The following is a 17,279-nucleotide window of genomic DNA, read 5'->3' as shown; positions in this document are numbered from 1 at the left end:
GCACCATGTTAAGGCAAGTAAGGACTCTTCCTACTCCACCAATGAGAAAACTTGAAACTTGGAAGGTCACGACAGTCAGTGGCAAAGCCAGGAACTGAAGTCAGTTTTAATTCCCAGCTTGAGGTTTTGTTTTGCTATGCCTACATATTATTTTAATTGATGCTGATTTATTTATTTTTTTTAAATCAAAGGAGATGGTACAAAGCTCATTGTAATACACTTTGTATTTCTTTCATAGTTTGTGTTCAACAAGCACAGCAGTATATTACTCTAGATGTGAAACTGTTTAAAGCAGGGAAATCATCAGAAGTCCTTTCCAGGTGTGACATTTAAGGAATTGGTTTGGTGTTTGTTTTTTTTTTTACCGCATAATCCATCATTTAAAATCCAGGTATTTTAAAGTTCATCGTGCAAGGTAAGCCACAAGCAGGCAAGCAGTAGGGCGTGGGTTGCTGCTCCATCACCAGGGATTCATGCACCAAATTAATTATACACAAATCCATGACTATGAGGCGTTTCAGAGAATGTCAAAGATCTCTTCAAGGTAATGAAGGTGGCTGGGGCAGGTAATACGTGTGAATATGAAAGCGGAGGCTCCTCACGCTGCAGAGTCTGAGCCTGGACAGAGCAGCCGCCAGAAAAACGGAACTTTGAGCTGTAATTTTTTTTTTTTTTTTTTTTGGTCTTTATTACTCATTGAGTATCTAACTCTGAAGCGATGATGCCCGTATATAAAACATTTAAAAATGCGTTGGTCGCCTCTCTATGCGGCCGATTCCATCACAGCAGCTGCGACTCACCAGCGCCCTCCCCGCCGCCTGCTGCGCCTTGGTACGCCCCAAGGGGCCGCGGTGCGCGTCGGGAGCTGGGCGGGCGGGCGCGCGCGCCGCCGGTGGGTCGGTCGGCGGCGGGGAAGGCCGTTAACCCCCGCCGGTGCTGCCAGCGGTTCCCCCCCCCCCGCCATGGCCCTCAACAAGTCCATGCACGCGCGCAACCGCTACAAGGACAAGCCGCCCGACTTCGCCTACCTGGCCGCCAAGTACCCCGACTTCCAGCAGCACGTGCAGACCACCCTCACCGGCAGGGTGAGGTAGGGCCCGCGCGGCGGCCGTTGGCGGAGCGGCGGGAGGGCGAGGTAGGCCAGGCCAGGCCAGGCCGCGTCCGGGGGCGGTGGAGCGGCTCCTGCCGCCTCCTGAGCGCCGTGTCCGCCCCCGGGGTGTGGCGAGCGAGAGGGCGCTGGCACCCATAACCGCTGCTTGTACCTTTCAGCCTGAATTTCAAGGACCCTGAGGCGGTGAGAGCTCTGACGTGTACCCTCCTGAAGGAGGATTTTGGGCTTACGATTGACATCCCCGTGGAAAGGCTTATTCCTACCGTTCCCTTGAGGCTGAACTACATCCACTGGGTGGAGGATCTCATTGGTCACCAGGATGCCGACAAGCAAGTCCTTAGGCGAGGCATTGACATAGGTACTTGGAAAAACAAAATGTTTAATTCGTTACTTACTGTCAGTGAAGCTAGCTGATAAAATTTGTTATGCATCCGTAGAGAAATGTGAAGTTTGAGAAAAAAAAAAAATCTGAACTGTGCTCGCCGTGGTGAAACGGGCAATCTGACTCCGCTGGTATTTCATTTGGCTTCTTGGTGGGTAGGATTTCTCTGCACAAACACAAGAATGGCCATAGCAGGCAATTATTTGGCTTTTTGTGGCCTTGAACTGTCTTGAGTGTAGCTTTGTGTGGTATACAAAAATTATGCTGCTAGTAACGCAGGCAAAAATGTCATTCTAAAGGAATTTAAAAAAAATGATGGCATTTCTTCTCAGTCTTCTAACTAGTGAATTATGTTATATTAACAATCTATTAGTTTTGCTTTTGGACATCTGCACGAGAGAGTTTGTGAGTTGCATAGCAATATTTTCTAGTGTTCCTTTTAATAAAATTTCTTCTGTGCTTTCAGTTTTGCACATTTGACAGATGAATGATCTGTCTTTTTTAAACTTTGATTTTTTATTTTCCCCAATCCAGATACTTTCATGAGCTACATTGTAAAAGAGGCTTAATTAGACACTGAGGCAAATACTCGCAAAGCTGTCTTTTCGTTGTAGATGGTCAAAGATTTCCTGTATGTTGTTGAAAACAAAATATTTTTTAAACTGGACTAAGCATCCACAGATGGATGATACCATCCAGTGCACGAGTCTAGGAGCATTGCAGCTTGCTCAGTTACAGTATCCAGCTTATTTGATGATACCTGAACAATATCTGGATTAAGCAGTAAACAGTTATTCAGTAGAGATGTGAATTTATAAGATGTACACTGATGCACATAATTTGGTTTTCGTTAGAAATAAAAAAAAAGGCAAGCTCTGTAGGAGCAAGAAACTGTATTCCACATACAGATAATAAAATTGGCATTTGGATTCCAACTTTTTGGTGATTCTGTATGAATTATTTAAAAGGCACCTGCGATGGTACATTTGAATTTAGTTCACATCTTTTGTCAATAGAATCTTCCTTTACGATTTCAAAGGCTTGTTTTTGAAGATTGTTTTGTGCTGAAGTAAACTCATAATGAAATTGAGAGAAGCTTGAATTTCCTTTCTAACTTGTGTTTTAATGCTTGATGTTAAAACTTTAAAGTTACTGCCTTCAAAGCTTGGGTTCAGTAATCTCAGTTACCGTGTCAGTTTTTTCATTACTGTTTTCTTGGTGTTTGCTAGCATGATTTCTTTTTTTTAATAGAATTTTTGATCTCCTGAAATTTACTGACTTGCATTTTTAGCTGGATTTTTGATGGATACAAGGTTTATATCATCACGTGGTGTGTGCACAGCTGTTTTCCTAACTTTTAAACTTATTAGCCAGCTTCTACGCATTTGATATTAGGTTGCATTTTCAAAAACAATTTCTATGAACTTCATCATGGTACGTGGCTAGGTAGAAGAGACAGACCCTTTAAGTCCTCCAAATATTGAAAAATCTTCAGTTTGAGTTTGTAGTGAGCATTAATGTTCCAACTCTGGGAAAGCAGTAAGTCATCCAAGAGGAACATTACAGGAGTGCTGGAAATAACTGCATGCTTTTGCGTACTGACAGACATTGTTATTTATGTTTCAATAAGTCAGTATAACAGTAGACTCTCGATAATATCTCTGAACTCAAGTTTTGTGGTGGTGAGATGTCTTTTCCTTTTCTTGTATCCACTCCCTTTAATCCTAAGTTTGACTGTCCTGGTTTCGGCTGGGACAGAGTTAACTCTCTTCATAGTAGCTGGTACAGTGCTGTGTTTTGGATTTAGTGTGAGAATACTGTTAATAACACACTGATGTTTTAGTTGTTGCTAAGGAGCGCTTATCTTAAGCCAAGGACTTTTCAGTTTCTCATGCTCTGCCAGCAAGCAGGTGTGCAAGAAGCTGGGAGGGAGCATAGCCGGGGCAGCTGACCTGAACTAGCCAAAGGGGTATTCCATACCATGGAACGTCATGCCCAGTATATAAACAGAGCGGAGTTGGCTGGGAGGGGTGGATCGCTGCTCGGGCATTGGTCAGCGGGTGGTGAGCAATTGCATTGTGCCTCACTGGGTTTTTTTTTCATCCCCCCCCCCCCCCCCGATATATTCCTTTTCATTACTATTAGTATTATATTTCATTATTATTATTGTTAGTATTATATTTTACTTTAGTTATTAAACTGTTCTTATCTCAACCCACAAGTTCTGCCTTCTTTCCCGATTCTCCTCCCCATCCCACTGGGAGCAGGAGGGGGTGGGACGGGGAGTGAGGGAGCGGCTGTGTGGTGCTTGGCTGCTGACTGGGGTTAAACCACGACAGACTGTCGTTGGTAATTTGATCACCTAGATATGCCATAATTATGAGAAGGAATTATTTTGTGCTAGCATATCTTTCTCTTTGTTACCAAGTTTTTATCTCTCTGTCTGTCTTTTTAGAAATCTTAGTTGGCAGCTGTTTCTTTGATCATTTTGGGCATTAGGGAAAGACAGTGTGATGGAACATAAATGTGGTGGGGTTTTTTTTGTGGTTGCTCTATGTATCAAAGTAGATTATTTGTGGTAGATAATGGAAAAACACAGAAGAAAAATATATTTGTGATAGGGTTTTTTTTTTAGTAAAACCAGAATATATTTGGCTTTCACTATATAAATTAATCACTGTCATATAGGGGGAAAAAAAAAGCTTAAAAAGAACTTGACCATTTACTAAAATATTTATTCCAGATTATTAAATTCTTTATTAAAAGTGCACATTTGACAATGCTGTATTTCAAATTAAGAAAATAAAGTTCACTAATGAACTGAGGAGTACATGATCAATAATCAATGTTTTCTTGAAATTAGTTCTTTTTGTTGTAAAAAGTACATAGTTAACAGCCACACCGCATATAACACCAGAGACTTATTTTGCCTTTCTTATGGCTTTTCACTTCTGCAGGGACAGGGGCATCTTGCATATACCCATTACTTGGAGCAACTTTGAATGGCTGGTATTTTCTTGCAACAGAAGTGGATGATATGTGCTTCAATTATGCCAAGAAGAATGTGGAACAGAATAACTTGTCTGATCTTATAAAAGGTATGATGTAATAAGGTATTTAGTAGCATACAGATGTTGTGACCTATTTTTGCCATGTTCAGTGGCATATCAGAATCCGTATTCCTGCCAAATACATGCTCAATTGTTTTCACTGAAGCAGAATGTTTACTAAGGTCTGTGTATACTTAAGCCAGGAAGCCACAGCTTGTCTAGAATGGGATGTGTGGATAGAGAACTACTCATCCTTACAAAAATCTGAAAGTTAAACTTTACCCTGAGGTGTTTTCCTCTCTCCATACTTTTTTGTCTGTTACTGAAGTATTTCTTAGAGTTTGTGCTGTTTCTGCTGCTAGGAGACCTGGAGTGCTCCCCTCAGATGATTTGCATGACACTGCCACATACACATCTCTTGTACAGAGAGAGTCCTTTGTCCTCATTTCTGAATTAGGTCCTAACAGTGCCTGTGGTAGCAGCAGTATGCCAGACTTGGTCTGTGGATGACCTTGGAAAATTTTCTGTGGGAACTCAGTACACTAAAAAGCAGGTCCATTATTCAGCTCTGAAATAAAAACTTTACTTCTGCTGGATTTTGGAAGTATCCTTTTTACCAAAATGTTGTCGTCTTGGTCTGTCCTCCATGTCAGTCTTGAAGATCCAGAACTTGATGTGGAGAACAATGACAGTTTTCTGTTACTGTTGCTGTCATAGGATTTTTAGTGGTGTGGTGGTGTTTCACTACACTGGAAAAAACTCTGGCAAAAGGAAAATGGCTCATGTGAAGCTGTAGTGCCAAAGGTGATGAGCTGGAGTAAATGACTGATTGCTGGTGGGCAGAGCCACGGGCAAGGGAGTACCACTGGTGGTGCCTGTAGCCAGACGCTGCCTGGGTATGATCCACCCTGCCACTTTTTAACTCCTGGGCCTGAATTTAACTAGAGCTGAGTATACTACTGTAGCTAGTAACTTGTTTAGCAAGGCATTTTGGAGTCAGATTAGAAATCTTTCTGTACCTCTGTTTTTTTTTTTTTTTTTAAAAAAAAGCACCTCATGATTTTTGTTGTGTTCTAAGAGTCTGTCTTGAAATTTTTGCCAGATAGCTTCATTTGGAGATCATGTTGGAATATAGCCTTTGTTCTTCTAACTTCAGTGAAAAAAAAAAGTTCAGTGATAGTAAAAACAGCAGTAATGTGGTGATGATTTACTAATTGCATCATGGCTTCTTTCTTCCCAGGAGGAAAAAAAAGTAACGTTTTTTGGCTGAAAGTGAAATACTGCTTGCAGTAACTTTCTTCCAAAGGGAATCTCTCCTATATGTACAAAACAGAAACTGATAAACCTGGGGATTGATTGTAAATGCTAACAAAAAATTACATGGTGTTCTGTGTTGTGTATCTATTTTACTGGAATGGGATGATGGCCAGAATTTGTCTGCTGGTATTTAAAAAAAAAAAAAAAAAATTGGGGGAAAAAAAAAAATTCAGTACCCTGTATGTAATGGTAGGTTAAGAGATTTTCAACAGCTTGGACTCTGGAAGTTTTCAAACTACTTGCAAGGTAATTTAGGCTTGCTCTGCGACATGATTATTACATTGTTTGCTTCCTGTTGTCTGCTTTCTGTACTATAAAAACTAATTCCGTGTTTTTTCTTTTTTTTTTCTTTTCCCTCCATAAAATTGAAAAGGGTATTGCTAACAAGAAAGGCAGTGAAATACTCTGATAACTGTGGGCTGGATATTTCAAAGCATTTATATAAGTAAATGTCTCCTCTGTGTGCAACAGCAACTGCTGTGTTACACCTCAGTGCCAAAAGTATGCACTGTGCAGCTTCTGGAGACATTTAGTGATTTCTTGGAAGACACTAACCTGAAAACCATCAGTCCAACTGATGTAATATCTGGCTGAAGAATTTTTGGCTTTGACTGTGATGTGTAGTTGTAATTAGTAATTTGTATTTAGTAATTTGTAATTAGTAATTACTAATTTTATTAGTTTACCATTTTTTAATGTTATAAGGGAAGCAGGGGAACAGATATCTCCAGAGATAAGAAAGCGTCACACTTTAACGTCAGAAATTTTAGATGTGAAGAACTTAATATAAGGAGAAATGCAAAGTGTTTAATTTCTAAATTTAAGATTATAAAACGGGGAACAATGTGATAATATATTTTTAAAATGAACTATCCTTCTATCCTCATAGGATTTAAAATTTGTTTCTCTCTTGACTATAAATTTCTGTACTCTGAAATGCTTGTGACTTACAGAACTGCAGCTTTAAAGTTAGTGGGTGTTCTAGGTATTATTCTTGCTATATATAACCTGAACTTTGGTAATTGCCTGCTACCCTAATGATTTTGTATTCTTAGGATGATGATAAACTGTAGTAGTAAATGTTAGGAAGAGCGGCATGCCTTCTGCCTCCATTGTAAATATCTTTGTTCTATGTGCATTATCCATGAGTTGCAGGACTGGTAAAGTCTGCAAGAAGTCCTGCTTGTAATAATCTTTATACGTGCTTTAACTGGACTTCATCCATATTTAAATTCCTGCTTGGGCTGGAGTTCCTGTGGTCTTCAGAAGATGTGTGACAGGACTTGACCACAATTTCCAAGGGAATTATATAGCCTTTGGGGAAAGACACTAGAGATCTACGTGGGATGTTTGCCTTCATCCTTGTGATGGGTAATAACAAGTTGGTGGACCCTAGTAAGCAGAAGGTTTGTCCAGAAAGGAACTCTAATCTTTTTGTTTTGTTGTGATTCTTCTAAATCGTATAAGACTACAGTTCCTGTGCAGGATGTGTAGTAGTGCTAACACAGTAATTCTGTTCTATTATAAGATTAGATCTAAAGCTAATCTTGGTGCTGTGTAACTTCAGTGACGATAGCTTTATCTTAGTCTTTCTCTTTCTTAGCTTTACACTCTGGAAAGATCAAACAGTACATTTTCTTGAGTACCATTCTAGAATTCCATATCTTAAAAAAAATTGTTTAGACTGGGATTTGTTTATCTCTGAGGAGCCTGTGGGGTAATTAGCTGATGCTTGTGTTAAGTTTTGGAAGGGCTTAAAGTGTATTTGTAGTTGCATCAGATAACTCAATATAACTCAAGCAGTTCCTATTGTTTTAAACAGACTAATGTAATTCTGCTGCTGTGTATAAACATACAAGCTGTTTGTATGCTAATCCTTAACCTGAAGTCTTTATTTGCGTGCTGATATTTGTTACATTTTTTGTAGAAAGTATTGTTTAGAAAGTGCAGTTTTTATACAATGTGTTGTTTCAAGAAACACTGAAAGGTAAATGGCATGCTAGATAAAATATAAAGTTCCTTACTGACCGAATTCCTGTTTTCTATTAGTGGTTAAGGTACCACAGAAGACTCTTTTAATGGATGCACTGAAAGAAGAATCTGAGATCATTTACGATTTCTGCATGTGCAACCCCCCCTTTTTTGCCAACCAATTGGAAGCGAAGGTAAGCTAACGAACTAAATGTTGTATATACTTCAGTGTTCAGTGAGTGGGAGGGTAGCAGCAATTTAACCTTTTCCCTTGGGGGAGGTTGAGTGGAAAATCCCAAATCGTTATGAAATAGCATTTAAGTCTTCTCCCTCCCCACCCACTGCCCCAAAGGAGTTTTGAAAAACTTAACTGTTAACCTTCCTAAAGCAGAGGATGACCTGTATAATTTTTTCACAATTTCTTACTGTCTTAGAGAGTTAGTTTGGAAAGTAGGCAGCTAGTAAATCTGAAATCAAGTGCCCATTGCATAACAGTGGTACAGAGGAATTAGTTTCTGGCATTGTGCCTGTCTGTGTTTTTCGTTTCCTTAGTGATTTAGGCAATATCATACAGCTCAGAACAGTTCTTGCAATACCCACTGAATATAGTCAGAAACTTAACTCCATAATATAGGGCAGTGGAAAAAAGATTTAAGTATTGAAATTAAACACTATAGATTGTAGTGATGTGTAGATGCATGTAACCAGCATGTCTTACCACATATGTCATATTAGCAGGATACTGATGTGTGACAAGTAACTTACCTGGGTTTGAGATTGTAGGGAATTCACTCATTTATGCTTATTTTGAACGTATCTTTGTCTATTGTCCATGGTTCTGATGGGGGGAGGATAACTAGAGGTGGTGACACCTGCTACCCGCTAAAGATTGAGGCAAGAAGCAGTGTACAGAGCGGCCTAACATTTCATTAAATGTTCATCTCAAATGTTCTTTTTTTATTCAGGGAGTAAATTCTCGAAATCCACGGCGTCCCCCTCCCAGTTCTGTAAATACAGGAGGGATCACAGAAATCATGGCTGAGGGGGGAGAACTAGAATTTGTCAAAAGAATTATTCATGATAGTCTACAACTTAAAAAGAGGTTACGGTAAGTGCTTTGTTCCAGTTTAAAAAAAATGACACGTTTTGTCTGCTGCTTTGGCAGAAATCACGTGAAAGTGATATTTTAAGTAAGGAATGTAGCTGTGGTCTGGTGGTATCTGTTTGGTTTCTTTAATGATACGTACACATCAGTAATTAGTCGGTTTTGAGCATCAATTACAACTCATCATTTGAGGTATTTAAAGGCAGAAGGCAAAAAAAGCCAGTAACAGTGACACTTGTAGCTTGCAGCTAAATCAGCACATGTACTTGCTAAAGACAGTCAGGGTTGATTCTTAAGGGCTTCTGGGATGGGGGAGGATTTATGACATTGCCTAGTTATCTGCTCATTACCTAAAAGTTTCTGTCTTTTCCTGTCTGAATTTTGGTAACTTGCAGCTTTGCCTGCTAAAGGGCACTGTTGTACTGAATGCTATCTTGGGTGAACATAAGCTGCAATAAAAACCATAGCAAGACCTTCTTTTGAACAAGATAAACAGATGGCACATCTTCAGTTTTTTGACTATCAGACTTTACCTCCCCCAGTGTTATACGTTATTCCTCTAGCTCTTCTGGAAGATTCCTTCAGGGTTTTTTTTAATATCCTTCTAAAATACAGCTGCCAAAATTTTGTGTTTGTGTTACCACAGCTTCATCAGTGCCCTAAGCAAAGGAAATACAGCCTGCCTTTTATACATTCAAGAAGTGTTTTGGTTTTGTTTTGTTTAGACCCTTCTAGGCAGAGCATTGCATTAGAATCTCATCTTCATCTATGTAATACCAAATTTTTCTTTAGAATGTTTGTTTTCTAATAATGGGCCTGAAAAAATGGAGAATATATTCAGTTTTTGGAGAAACAAGACAGAGCAAAACTGCATTTGGCTCTGTTAGAAGTGCTTCTGTCTTGTAGTGCTTGGAAGAAAAAAAGTTGAGAAGGTTTGCAGAGGTTGCAGTTTTGCAAACCCTGAAATGTGGTGGGGTTTTTTGTTGTTTTTTTTTAATGTACTTCCTTTCTCTGTCACCCACCAAATCTTATAAAATATAAAAAGGGGATAGATAGTATGGCAGAGTGATAAAATAGAGGTTTTGATGTTCAGCAGTGGTTACAAGCCAGAAGAATTAAACTTTTGAGAATTTTTAGCAATCTTGTTTGTGCCAGCAAGGACACTGGAAAACGTCTGGTGTTCCTGTCAAAGTTTGTAGGTAGGATGTTATTTTAGGCAACTTGATGTAGACAAGCTTTTAGGTGTGTATGCTTTTAAGCGTGTCTAAAATGTAGTGTTTTTTCAAAACTAAATATAAGCTGAAACAGTTGTTCTGAATTTAGTCAGTGATACAATGGGTGAGGGGAGGCAGGTCAGAGATGAAGTGATGGGTGGTGGTATATATGTATATATTTTAAATGTTCTTCCACTTATAGCTGGACGTTTTTATCCTTTGTACATGTTCTTTCTGATATGGAGTGGTTTTATTCCACCAGTGTAGTTTCCACAGGAGTATGTCGTGTACTGCGTAAAATACGATGATCTGGAAAGCACACGTGTACTGTTGAGGACTTAATTGGTCCTGTAAGGTGGGGGCAGGGGATGCATCTGTGATGACTTCTGGAAATGCAGTAGCAACATGGTTTCTGGTTCCACATGGTGTGTGTAGATCCAGGGGAAACTTGCTTTTGATAAGTTGCTCTTTGACAACCTTGAAAGGAGTGGCAAATGTAGTAGAGAACTGACTGATGTTACTCTCAAGGCAAGAAGTCTTTGCCTTGAAAAGGTGATGTGGAATTATGAGGCATGCATTGTTCCTGTATTGCTCCTCTTGTCAACACCACTCCTCTAGGAAAGAGGAGGATATTTCTTGATCTGATAAATTGATAGCATGAGGCATAGAACATACCCACATGCTAACTGTGTATCGTACTTAGGAAAAATAAGCTCTGTGTGTTTTGGGGGGTAGGAATGGTTCAGTTCATGTTTTTGAATAAACTACTGTGGAGAATCTGTTAGAGAAAGAACAGTTTACTTAAAATACTGTTTCCTATTTTGTTAGAGTTAAGTTGGCAACTCTATCAAAGGGCATGATTAATGAACTGTTAGTAGATAGAGACTCCTTTGGGCGAGGAGATGATCTTGATTTATTTATCCCCATCCCCACTTCAGCTAGGAGTCGCAGGTTCAGTATTTTATAATTTTGGGAAAGATGTGTGTTTTAGTTTTGCTAGAAAGTTTGGGGTTTAATTTAAATATTGCTCTGCGAAATTCTGCATATTGCATTATGCAGGAAGTCAATTTAAATAATTGTCCCTTAATACCACTGATACTATAATTTTTTTAGTGGACAGTATATTTAATTTGTATATGTGAGCAATTTAAAGTGCTTGCCTTCAATTTAGATGCATAGTCTTGAGGAAACTGTCCCTTGATAACTGGGAACTCCAATTTTCGTACTTCAATACGTTATATTTACGACTAACCTTTTTGGATCCAGTCACCAAAAAAGTATGGAAGAGAGGGTTGTAGAGCTGGAATAGTGATTTAGATGAAGAACAAAGGTATAATGTTTGGAGATATTGAAGATATGGAGCTGAGTGGAAGGATAAGCTCCACCAGAAGTGGGAAAATAGATTTCTTTCCTTTTTTTTTTTCCTCTGTTTGTTTCCTCATGAAATATGGGTTAGGTGAAGGAAACCTGGATTACAAGTTATGAATGTGCAGAAGTGGTAGTCAGTAGGTCTGCTTCTGAGGCACGAATGCTTGTCAATAGTTGAATATTCCTTTTTATTCTGATTCATTCTCCAAAGAAAGTGCAGAAATTGAAACAAATTATTGTAAGGGGTAACATCTTCCACATAACTGAAGTCACTCTTTGAAACAGGATTCTTGGTTGTTTAGGCACTGTTTCAATAATAGACTTAATGTATCTCCTAAAAACTCAAAAAGATTCCCCTGTCCAGTCTGTCTTTGGGCCTTCTGTTCCGATTCATATTGTGCTATGTCCTAGTCTCTGTTTAAGGGTGTGATTATTTTGTTGTTGTTTTGTTTTTAAATCTGCTATTGTTCTTGCAGGTTTCTGATCCAGGTAGTTCTTTCTGGTAGTTGCCATTTTCAGTTGATCTGCATTTGTAAAACGCTTTGTTAATGTGTTGTTTACAGATGGTACAGTTGCATGTTGGGGAAGAAATGCAGTTTAGCACCATTGAAAGAGGAACTTCGAATCCAGGGGGTGAGTTTGTATATAGTCCATGTATATCCTGTATACGTTCTATACAATATATACTGTGTTGCAATGCATATGGGTAATTATTATTGAGTTATTTTACTGAGTTTTTATTCACAAGAAGAAACTGCAATTCCTTGTTCGGGAAGCACTCAAAGCAGTTGAGATTTAATTATTGTAGATTCAAAGCTGATAGATAAGTAGCACATATCATCTCCAGATTTTTGTCTTTATCACGTATAGAAGCATGTCTTCGTCCATTCTAGAACATAGAGGGTTTCTGCTTTAAAATAGCCTTAACAAGGCTGTTGTAAAAAAAAAAAAAAACAAAAAACAAAAAACAATCTAGCTCTCTCTTCTCTTAGCTAACATGAAATCTAGCAATATGGTTGATAAAAGAAATTGTAACATTATTTAAATGGCAACATTGTTTTGTTTGTGTTCAGTTCTGGCACCAAGTAAAATCGAACCTTGTGCTACTATTCTCATGCAAGAAGGCTGTGCAAAGGACTTTTTTATGGAGGAAGGGCTTTCTGGAGGAAGCGTAGTCTTCTCTAATTTCCATACAAAGAAAGCGATTGTGAGATCTGTCCTTGTATATGGTGGAGAGGTGAAGGAAAGAGAATGCATGGTGAAATCAGTTCCCAGAAAGATGATCTAAAGGCCGTAGGGAATCCTTAAACTCAATGCCAAAAGCAGATGCTGAGCCAGGCACCAAATTTCAAGTATCTGACTTTATTCCCTATCCTTGAACTGTTGCACCTCAGTCTTAGTAAAGTGAGAGAAATCCTTGCGAACCTTGCACAGAAAAGCTGAGTTTTCGTATTGTATTTTTCTTGAAATACCAATTTCATTTTGTTCAGGTTTGTAATCTTTGTTGTAATAGAGCTGGGAATACGTTCATTGTAACCAAGCGCAGGCTGTGTTGTGGTTCAGGTTAGGATGCAGCATAAGTGTTCCAAAAAGTCCACTCATTGTTCAAACTGTCTTGACATTTGCTGTATTTATTGGAAATTTTGATAGAATTAGGAATCCAAAGGCAGGAAAAGTTCTAGGATAGAGACACCTTTTCCTCTCTCTTTTTGAAGACATTTCTCAAAAGTAAGAGATTATTTTTTCTGTGCAGACCTGAGGCTTAAGCTCTGGAGCTGATAATTCAGAGTGAGATGGGATGGTTGATACTTATCCTTGCTAGTATTTAGCACATTCTCCATACCATATATAAATGCCTTACAGCATCCATGTGTGGAAAGACTAGTTAGCACTAGCATTGGATCTGAGTTTTATATTTAAAGACAGTGACAGTTCAGACTTGATTTTTTGGGGCAAAGATAGAGAAGTGTTTCTGGGCACATTTCTGCCATCTGCAGATGGGTGAGTGGCTTGGCTTCTCAGCCCTTCGTTGCCTTTGTTCTGTGTTGCTTTGCTACAGCAATGGGTTCAGTATTCAAACGCGGAACAGGAGCAGGTTCTGAACAAGGAGAAAGGATGTGCTTTGCAGAATCAGAATGCAGGTGTGTGCTGTAGGTGTGCTGGATCACTGCACAAAAAGGGTCACGTTGGGTGTTGCTGAACTGGAAGCTCTGAAAGGGCATAGATACGGCAGGGCAGAGATGGGAAATCCTGGGCACGGGTACCAGAGCTTCAAGTGGCACTGACATCCATGAGCCATGTCAGAAAGAATCTCCACTTGTGTCATGAGAAAATAACTCTATGCTAACTTTGTAATTTTTTTACATTTGAAAATGAGTGCAGTAAACCAGTGTTGTTTATTAATATGAAATGAAGTTTTGTATTGCTTCTTTGCATAGGTTCCTAAAGTTACTCATACTGAATTCTGTCAGGGACGCACCATGAGATGGGCACTGGCATGGAGTTTCTATGATGATGTACAAGTACCTGTAAGTAGCTTGATTTTGGTTTGTTTGTGATTGTCTGTGCCTCTTATTTGAGGAAGGGCCTAATGAGCTATAACTGCTGTGAAACAAACTGTTCTCCTTCAGACTGGAACATTGGATGCACTGGGCAGTATGGACAGTGGGATTTCTTAACTGGCTGCCAGTCTGTTAGCAATTGTTAGATGTGATTCATAAATGACCTATGTTTAGGGAGGAAAAAAGAGGCCTGTGCAGGAACTTCCTCTGGGTTTCAGTGAAAGTAAGGGTTGCTTGTAACATACTTCAAATAGCAATTTAGTAGTATTAAAAATACGCTAAGTTTGGGGCTAGATTTGAACTTTAAGTTTCCCTCTGAGAACGTGGTTTTAATTTACCATATAGATTCTGTTACCAAATAGATATGAACATGTCTAGCTCAGACTTGCCTACCTGAATGTAAGTGGAGCTTGTTCACCTTAACTAACGTGAGCCAGTTGCTTTTTTGGATCCAGATGTACATATACTGTAAGATAGATATAGACAATAGCCAACCTTATAGAAGATGCACGTAAACCTTCAGTGAACTTGGATCAAAATGTGGATATTGGCACTTGACCTCTATTCCCAAGAGCAGCCGCACTTTCTCAGCTCACAGAGAGCTAGTAGTTTGAAGGAACCAGTGAAGCTTTTTGCCTAATGTCTGAAGATAAACTCCTTCTGTCCATCAGGCTAGCATAAGGTACATGATCCTGTTAGCTGTTTTTAATCTAAAACTCTTTGGAGTGAAATGAAACTCAGGCCATGTCAATGACTACATGGTGGCTTACATTATACTATTAATCCTCATGTCTTCTGAGTACAAAAGTCATCCCACTAACAGTGCATAGCTTTGTAGTTTTTTTTTTTTCTTTCTTCTTCTAGTCACCTCCCTCTAAAAGAAGAAAATTAGAAAAACCCCGAAAACCAATTACATTTATGGTCTTGGCTTCTACAGTCAAAGAGTTATCCATCAAAGCTGCAGCTATGGGCTGGGATGCTGTAGAAGCTATTGCTGTGGTTAGAGCCTGGGTAGAGAAGATTCTCACTGATCTGAAGGTACAGTATTAAGTATTATACATTAAAACAACATCCTACTGGAAAGCATAACTGTGAGACGATAGTATGAAGTTCTGCTGTTTTCTGCAATAGGTTCAGCATAAACGTGTTCCCTGTGGAAAGGATGAAGTTAGCCTGTTTGTGACTGCCATTGAAAACTCCTGGATTCATTTGAGGAGAAAGAAACGAGAGAGAATAAGGCAATTACGAGAACTTCCTCGAGCTTCTGAAGATACTTTGCAAGCAATGGAAGAGGAAAAAAACAGCCAGAAGAGTGTGAGCAACAATTCGGACTGTGAAAACCCCAAGACTGAAGACTCTGAAACGGGGTTTATGGCACCTGATGAGGATGTTCACTTGACCGCAGGTGACGGGCTAACAGAAGAATCTGCTGCCAAAGAAGAACACAGTGAGCACGTGAAGGTGGAGGAGACAGAAGCAAAGCGGGGAGAAACATCACTTGGCAAAGGTTACAGTAATGCAAAGGAGGAACCTTGCCCTTCAGAGGAAGCTAGCAATCTGACAGTTGAAAAAGAACAAAGTCCTAAAGAAACTAGTAGATGTTTTCTCTTTAAGTGTTTAATGAATGTGAAGAAAGAAGGAAATGATGTATTAGTAGAAATGCACTGGGTTGAAGGACAGAACAGAGACTTGATGAACCAGCTGTGCACATACTTACGGAACCAAATTCTTCGACTGGTTGCTAGTTAGCCCTTTTTCCTACTTTGGTAAAGTAAGTCAGTCCTCAAATTTTGTAAACTATTTTTAATGGATTAAAATTTTCAGTTAGCAAAACCTGGTTTTTCCCCTTTAAAAAATTTAGTAAAATGGAGATTAAAGTCCCCTTTAATATTTTAAATAGCTTTTTCAAAGCTGCAAGGAGTACATGAAGTGTGCTTCATTGGACATGAAGTAATGGGGAAGTAATAGATTTTGTGCTGCAGTTGTAAAACTACATGTTAAAGTGAAACATGTCTATGCTGTGAGCGTTTCAAATATCAACAGTGCTTATTCTGGTCTTTTTTCTAGTGCAATAGAATTATATATTGTTACTAAGTAGAAATCTTTACTGAAATATTTTCTTCAATATTTTTTCAATACTAATGCAGGAAATGGTTAGTCTGCTGTGGGAATTGTTTTCTGCAGCAAGGAGTCTTCAACTAAGGATTGAAGTATGCCTCTCTTCTCTTTAATGCATTTAACCTTTGGTCTCCAGAGTAGCAAGATGGATACATCCTCTAAGTGTCAATTCATTAAAATAATCATTTTAGGAAAAACTGCGTGTTGTACTTTTCTGGTGCTTGGGCTGTGAAACACAGAAGAGCCTACTATTAGCATCTGGTTTTGTAAACTTTGTTTTAACAACAAAATAAGCTTTTTGAGCTGCTTGGTTTAAAGAGGATTTAACAATGTTGACTGTTCCATTAGACCATTCCTTACACTAATTTAAATACAATTGTCTGAAATGACAGCAGTATTCTTAAAGGATTTTGCTTCCATTTAATCTTAAGAGATTGGTTTGATGACAGGAATGAGAGCATGTGCTTATCTTCGTGGGCCAGAAATTCCTTATGCAGGACAAAGATGGGTACAGAAGCTTTAGGCTGTTGCGAAGGAAGGCAACTGGAAAGAAGGCTGTTGCTTCCACACCTGACTCCTCAGTCCTTTTTACCACCAGCTGTTTTCCCAGTGTTTCTGGGCCAATGATCTGTTCCTGTGAGAAGAGAGGCTGAGGGACACGGGTCTTGGGTGCCTCAGAGGGGGTGCGTGTGTGTGTTTGAGATTATGAGTGCTGGCACTGCTTCGCATGAAGTCAGCCTCCCAAGCTGTGATCCATTTCTCTGTAGAAATCTACAGAACATGGAGAGAAAGTTTTTCTGAGTGGAGTGTGTATGCGTGTGTTACCCAAAATAAAAGATGCATTCCTGATGGACAGGAGGAACTACTGCGTATGTTCATGCTACTGGAACCACTTCGAATGTTCAGCCTTGGTTGTCAAGATTTCTGGAAAGATTAGTATGTTTTCTTAAGTTGAAATTAAAAGCAACTTAGAAAAGCCTTAATTTTCCCCCTCTGTTGTTAACCATTGTATATCATGCTACTTAGCACTTCTGCAGGTGATGGACAAAGGCTTACATTTCTTGGGTATTGCAGAATTTTCA

General features: G+C 39.1%; 1 protein-coding gene across 2 annotated transcripts; it reads left to right on the top strand.

Annotated features, from left to right (window-relative positions):
* Positions 1–962: 962 nt before the first annotated feature.
* Positions 963–16,447, top strand: METTL16 (methyltransferase 16, N6-methyladenosine). Of its 2 annotated transcripts, XM_050900261.1 has the most exons (10): positions 963–1,090; positions 1,270–1,469; positions 4,451–4,591; positions 7,910–8,025; positions 8,797–8,939; positions 12,082–12,151; positions 13,957–14,046; positions 14,944–15,117; positions 15,211–15,850; positions 16,227–16,447. In XM_050900261.1, exons 1-9 carry the CDS (start codon positions 963–965, stop codon positions 15,826–15,828), a joined length of 1,680 nt encoding a protein of 559 aa, XP_050756218.1. In that variant the 3' UTR covers positions 15,829–15,850; positions 16,227–16,447. The 2 variants fall into 2 exon arrangements, with proteins under 2 accessions (XP_050756218.1, XP_050756210.1); XM_050900253.1 differs by having other exon boundaries at positions 15,211–16,447.
* Positions 16,448–17,279: the final 832 nt, after the last annotated feature.

This window comes from Gymnogyps californianus, chromosome 1 (assembly GCF_018139145.2).
Source record: "Gymnogyps californianus isolate 813 chromosome 1, ASM1813914v2, whole genome shotgun sequence".
Classification (NCBI taxonomy): Eukaryota; Metazoa; Chordata; class Aves; order Accipitriformes; family Cathartidae; genus Gymnogyps; species Gymnogyps californianus.
Note: the sequence above shows the minus strand (reverse complement) of the source record. Positions and strands in the feature narration are given on the sequence as shown.

Bases quoted from the DNA above. Each gene is read 5' to 3' on its own strand.
- METTL16 (XM_050900261.1), top strand. From the start codon at position 963: ATGGCCCTCAACAAGTCCATGCACGCGCGCAACCGCTACAAGGACAAG. The intron at 1,470-4,450 runs GTACTTGGAAAA...TCACTTCTGCAG, and splicing joins TAGGCGAGGCATTGACATAG to GGACAGGGGCATCTTGCATA. The intron at 12,152-13,956 runs GTGAGTTTGTAT...TTCTTTGCATAG, and splicing joins AGGAACTTCGAATCCAGGGG to GTTCCTAAAGTTACTCATAC.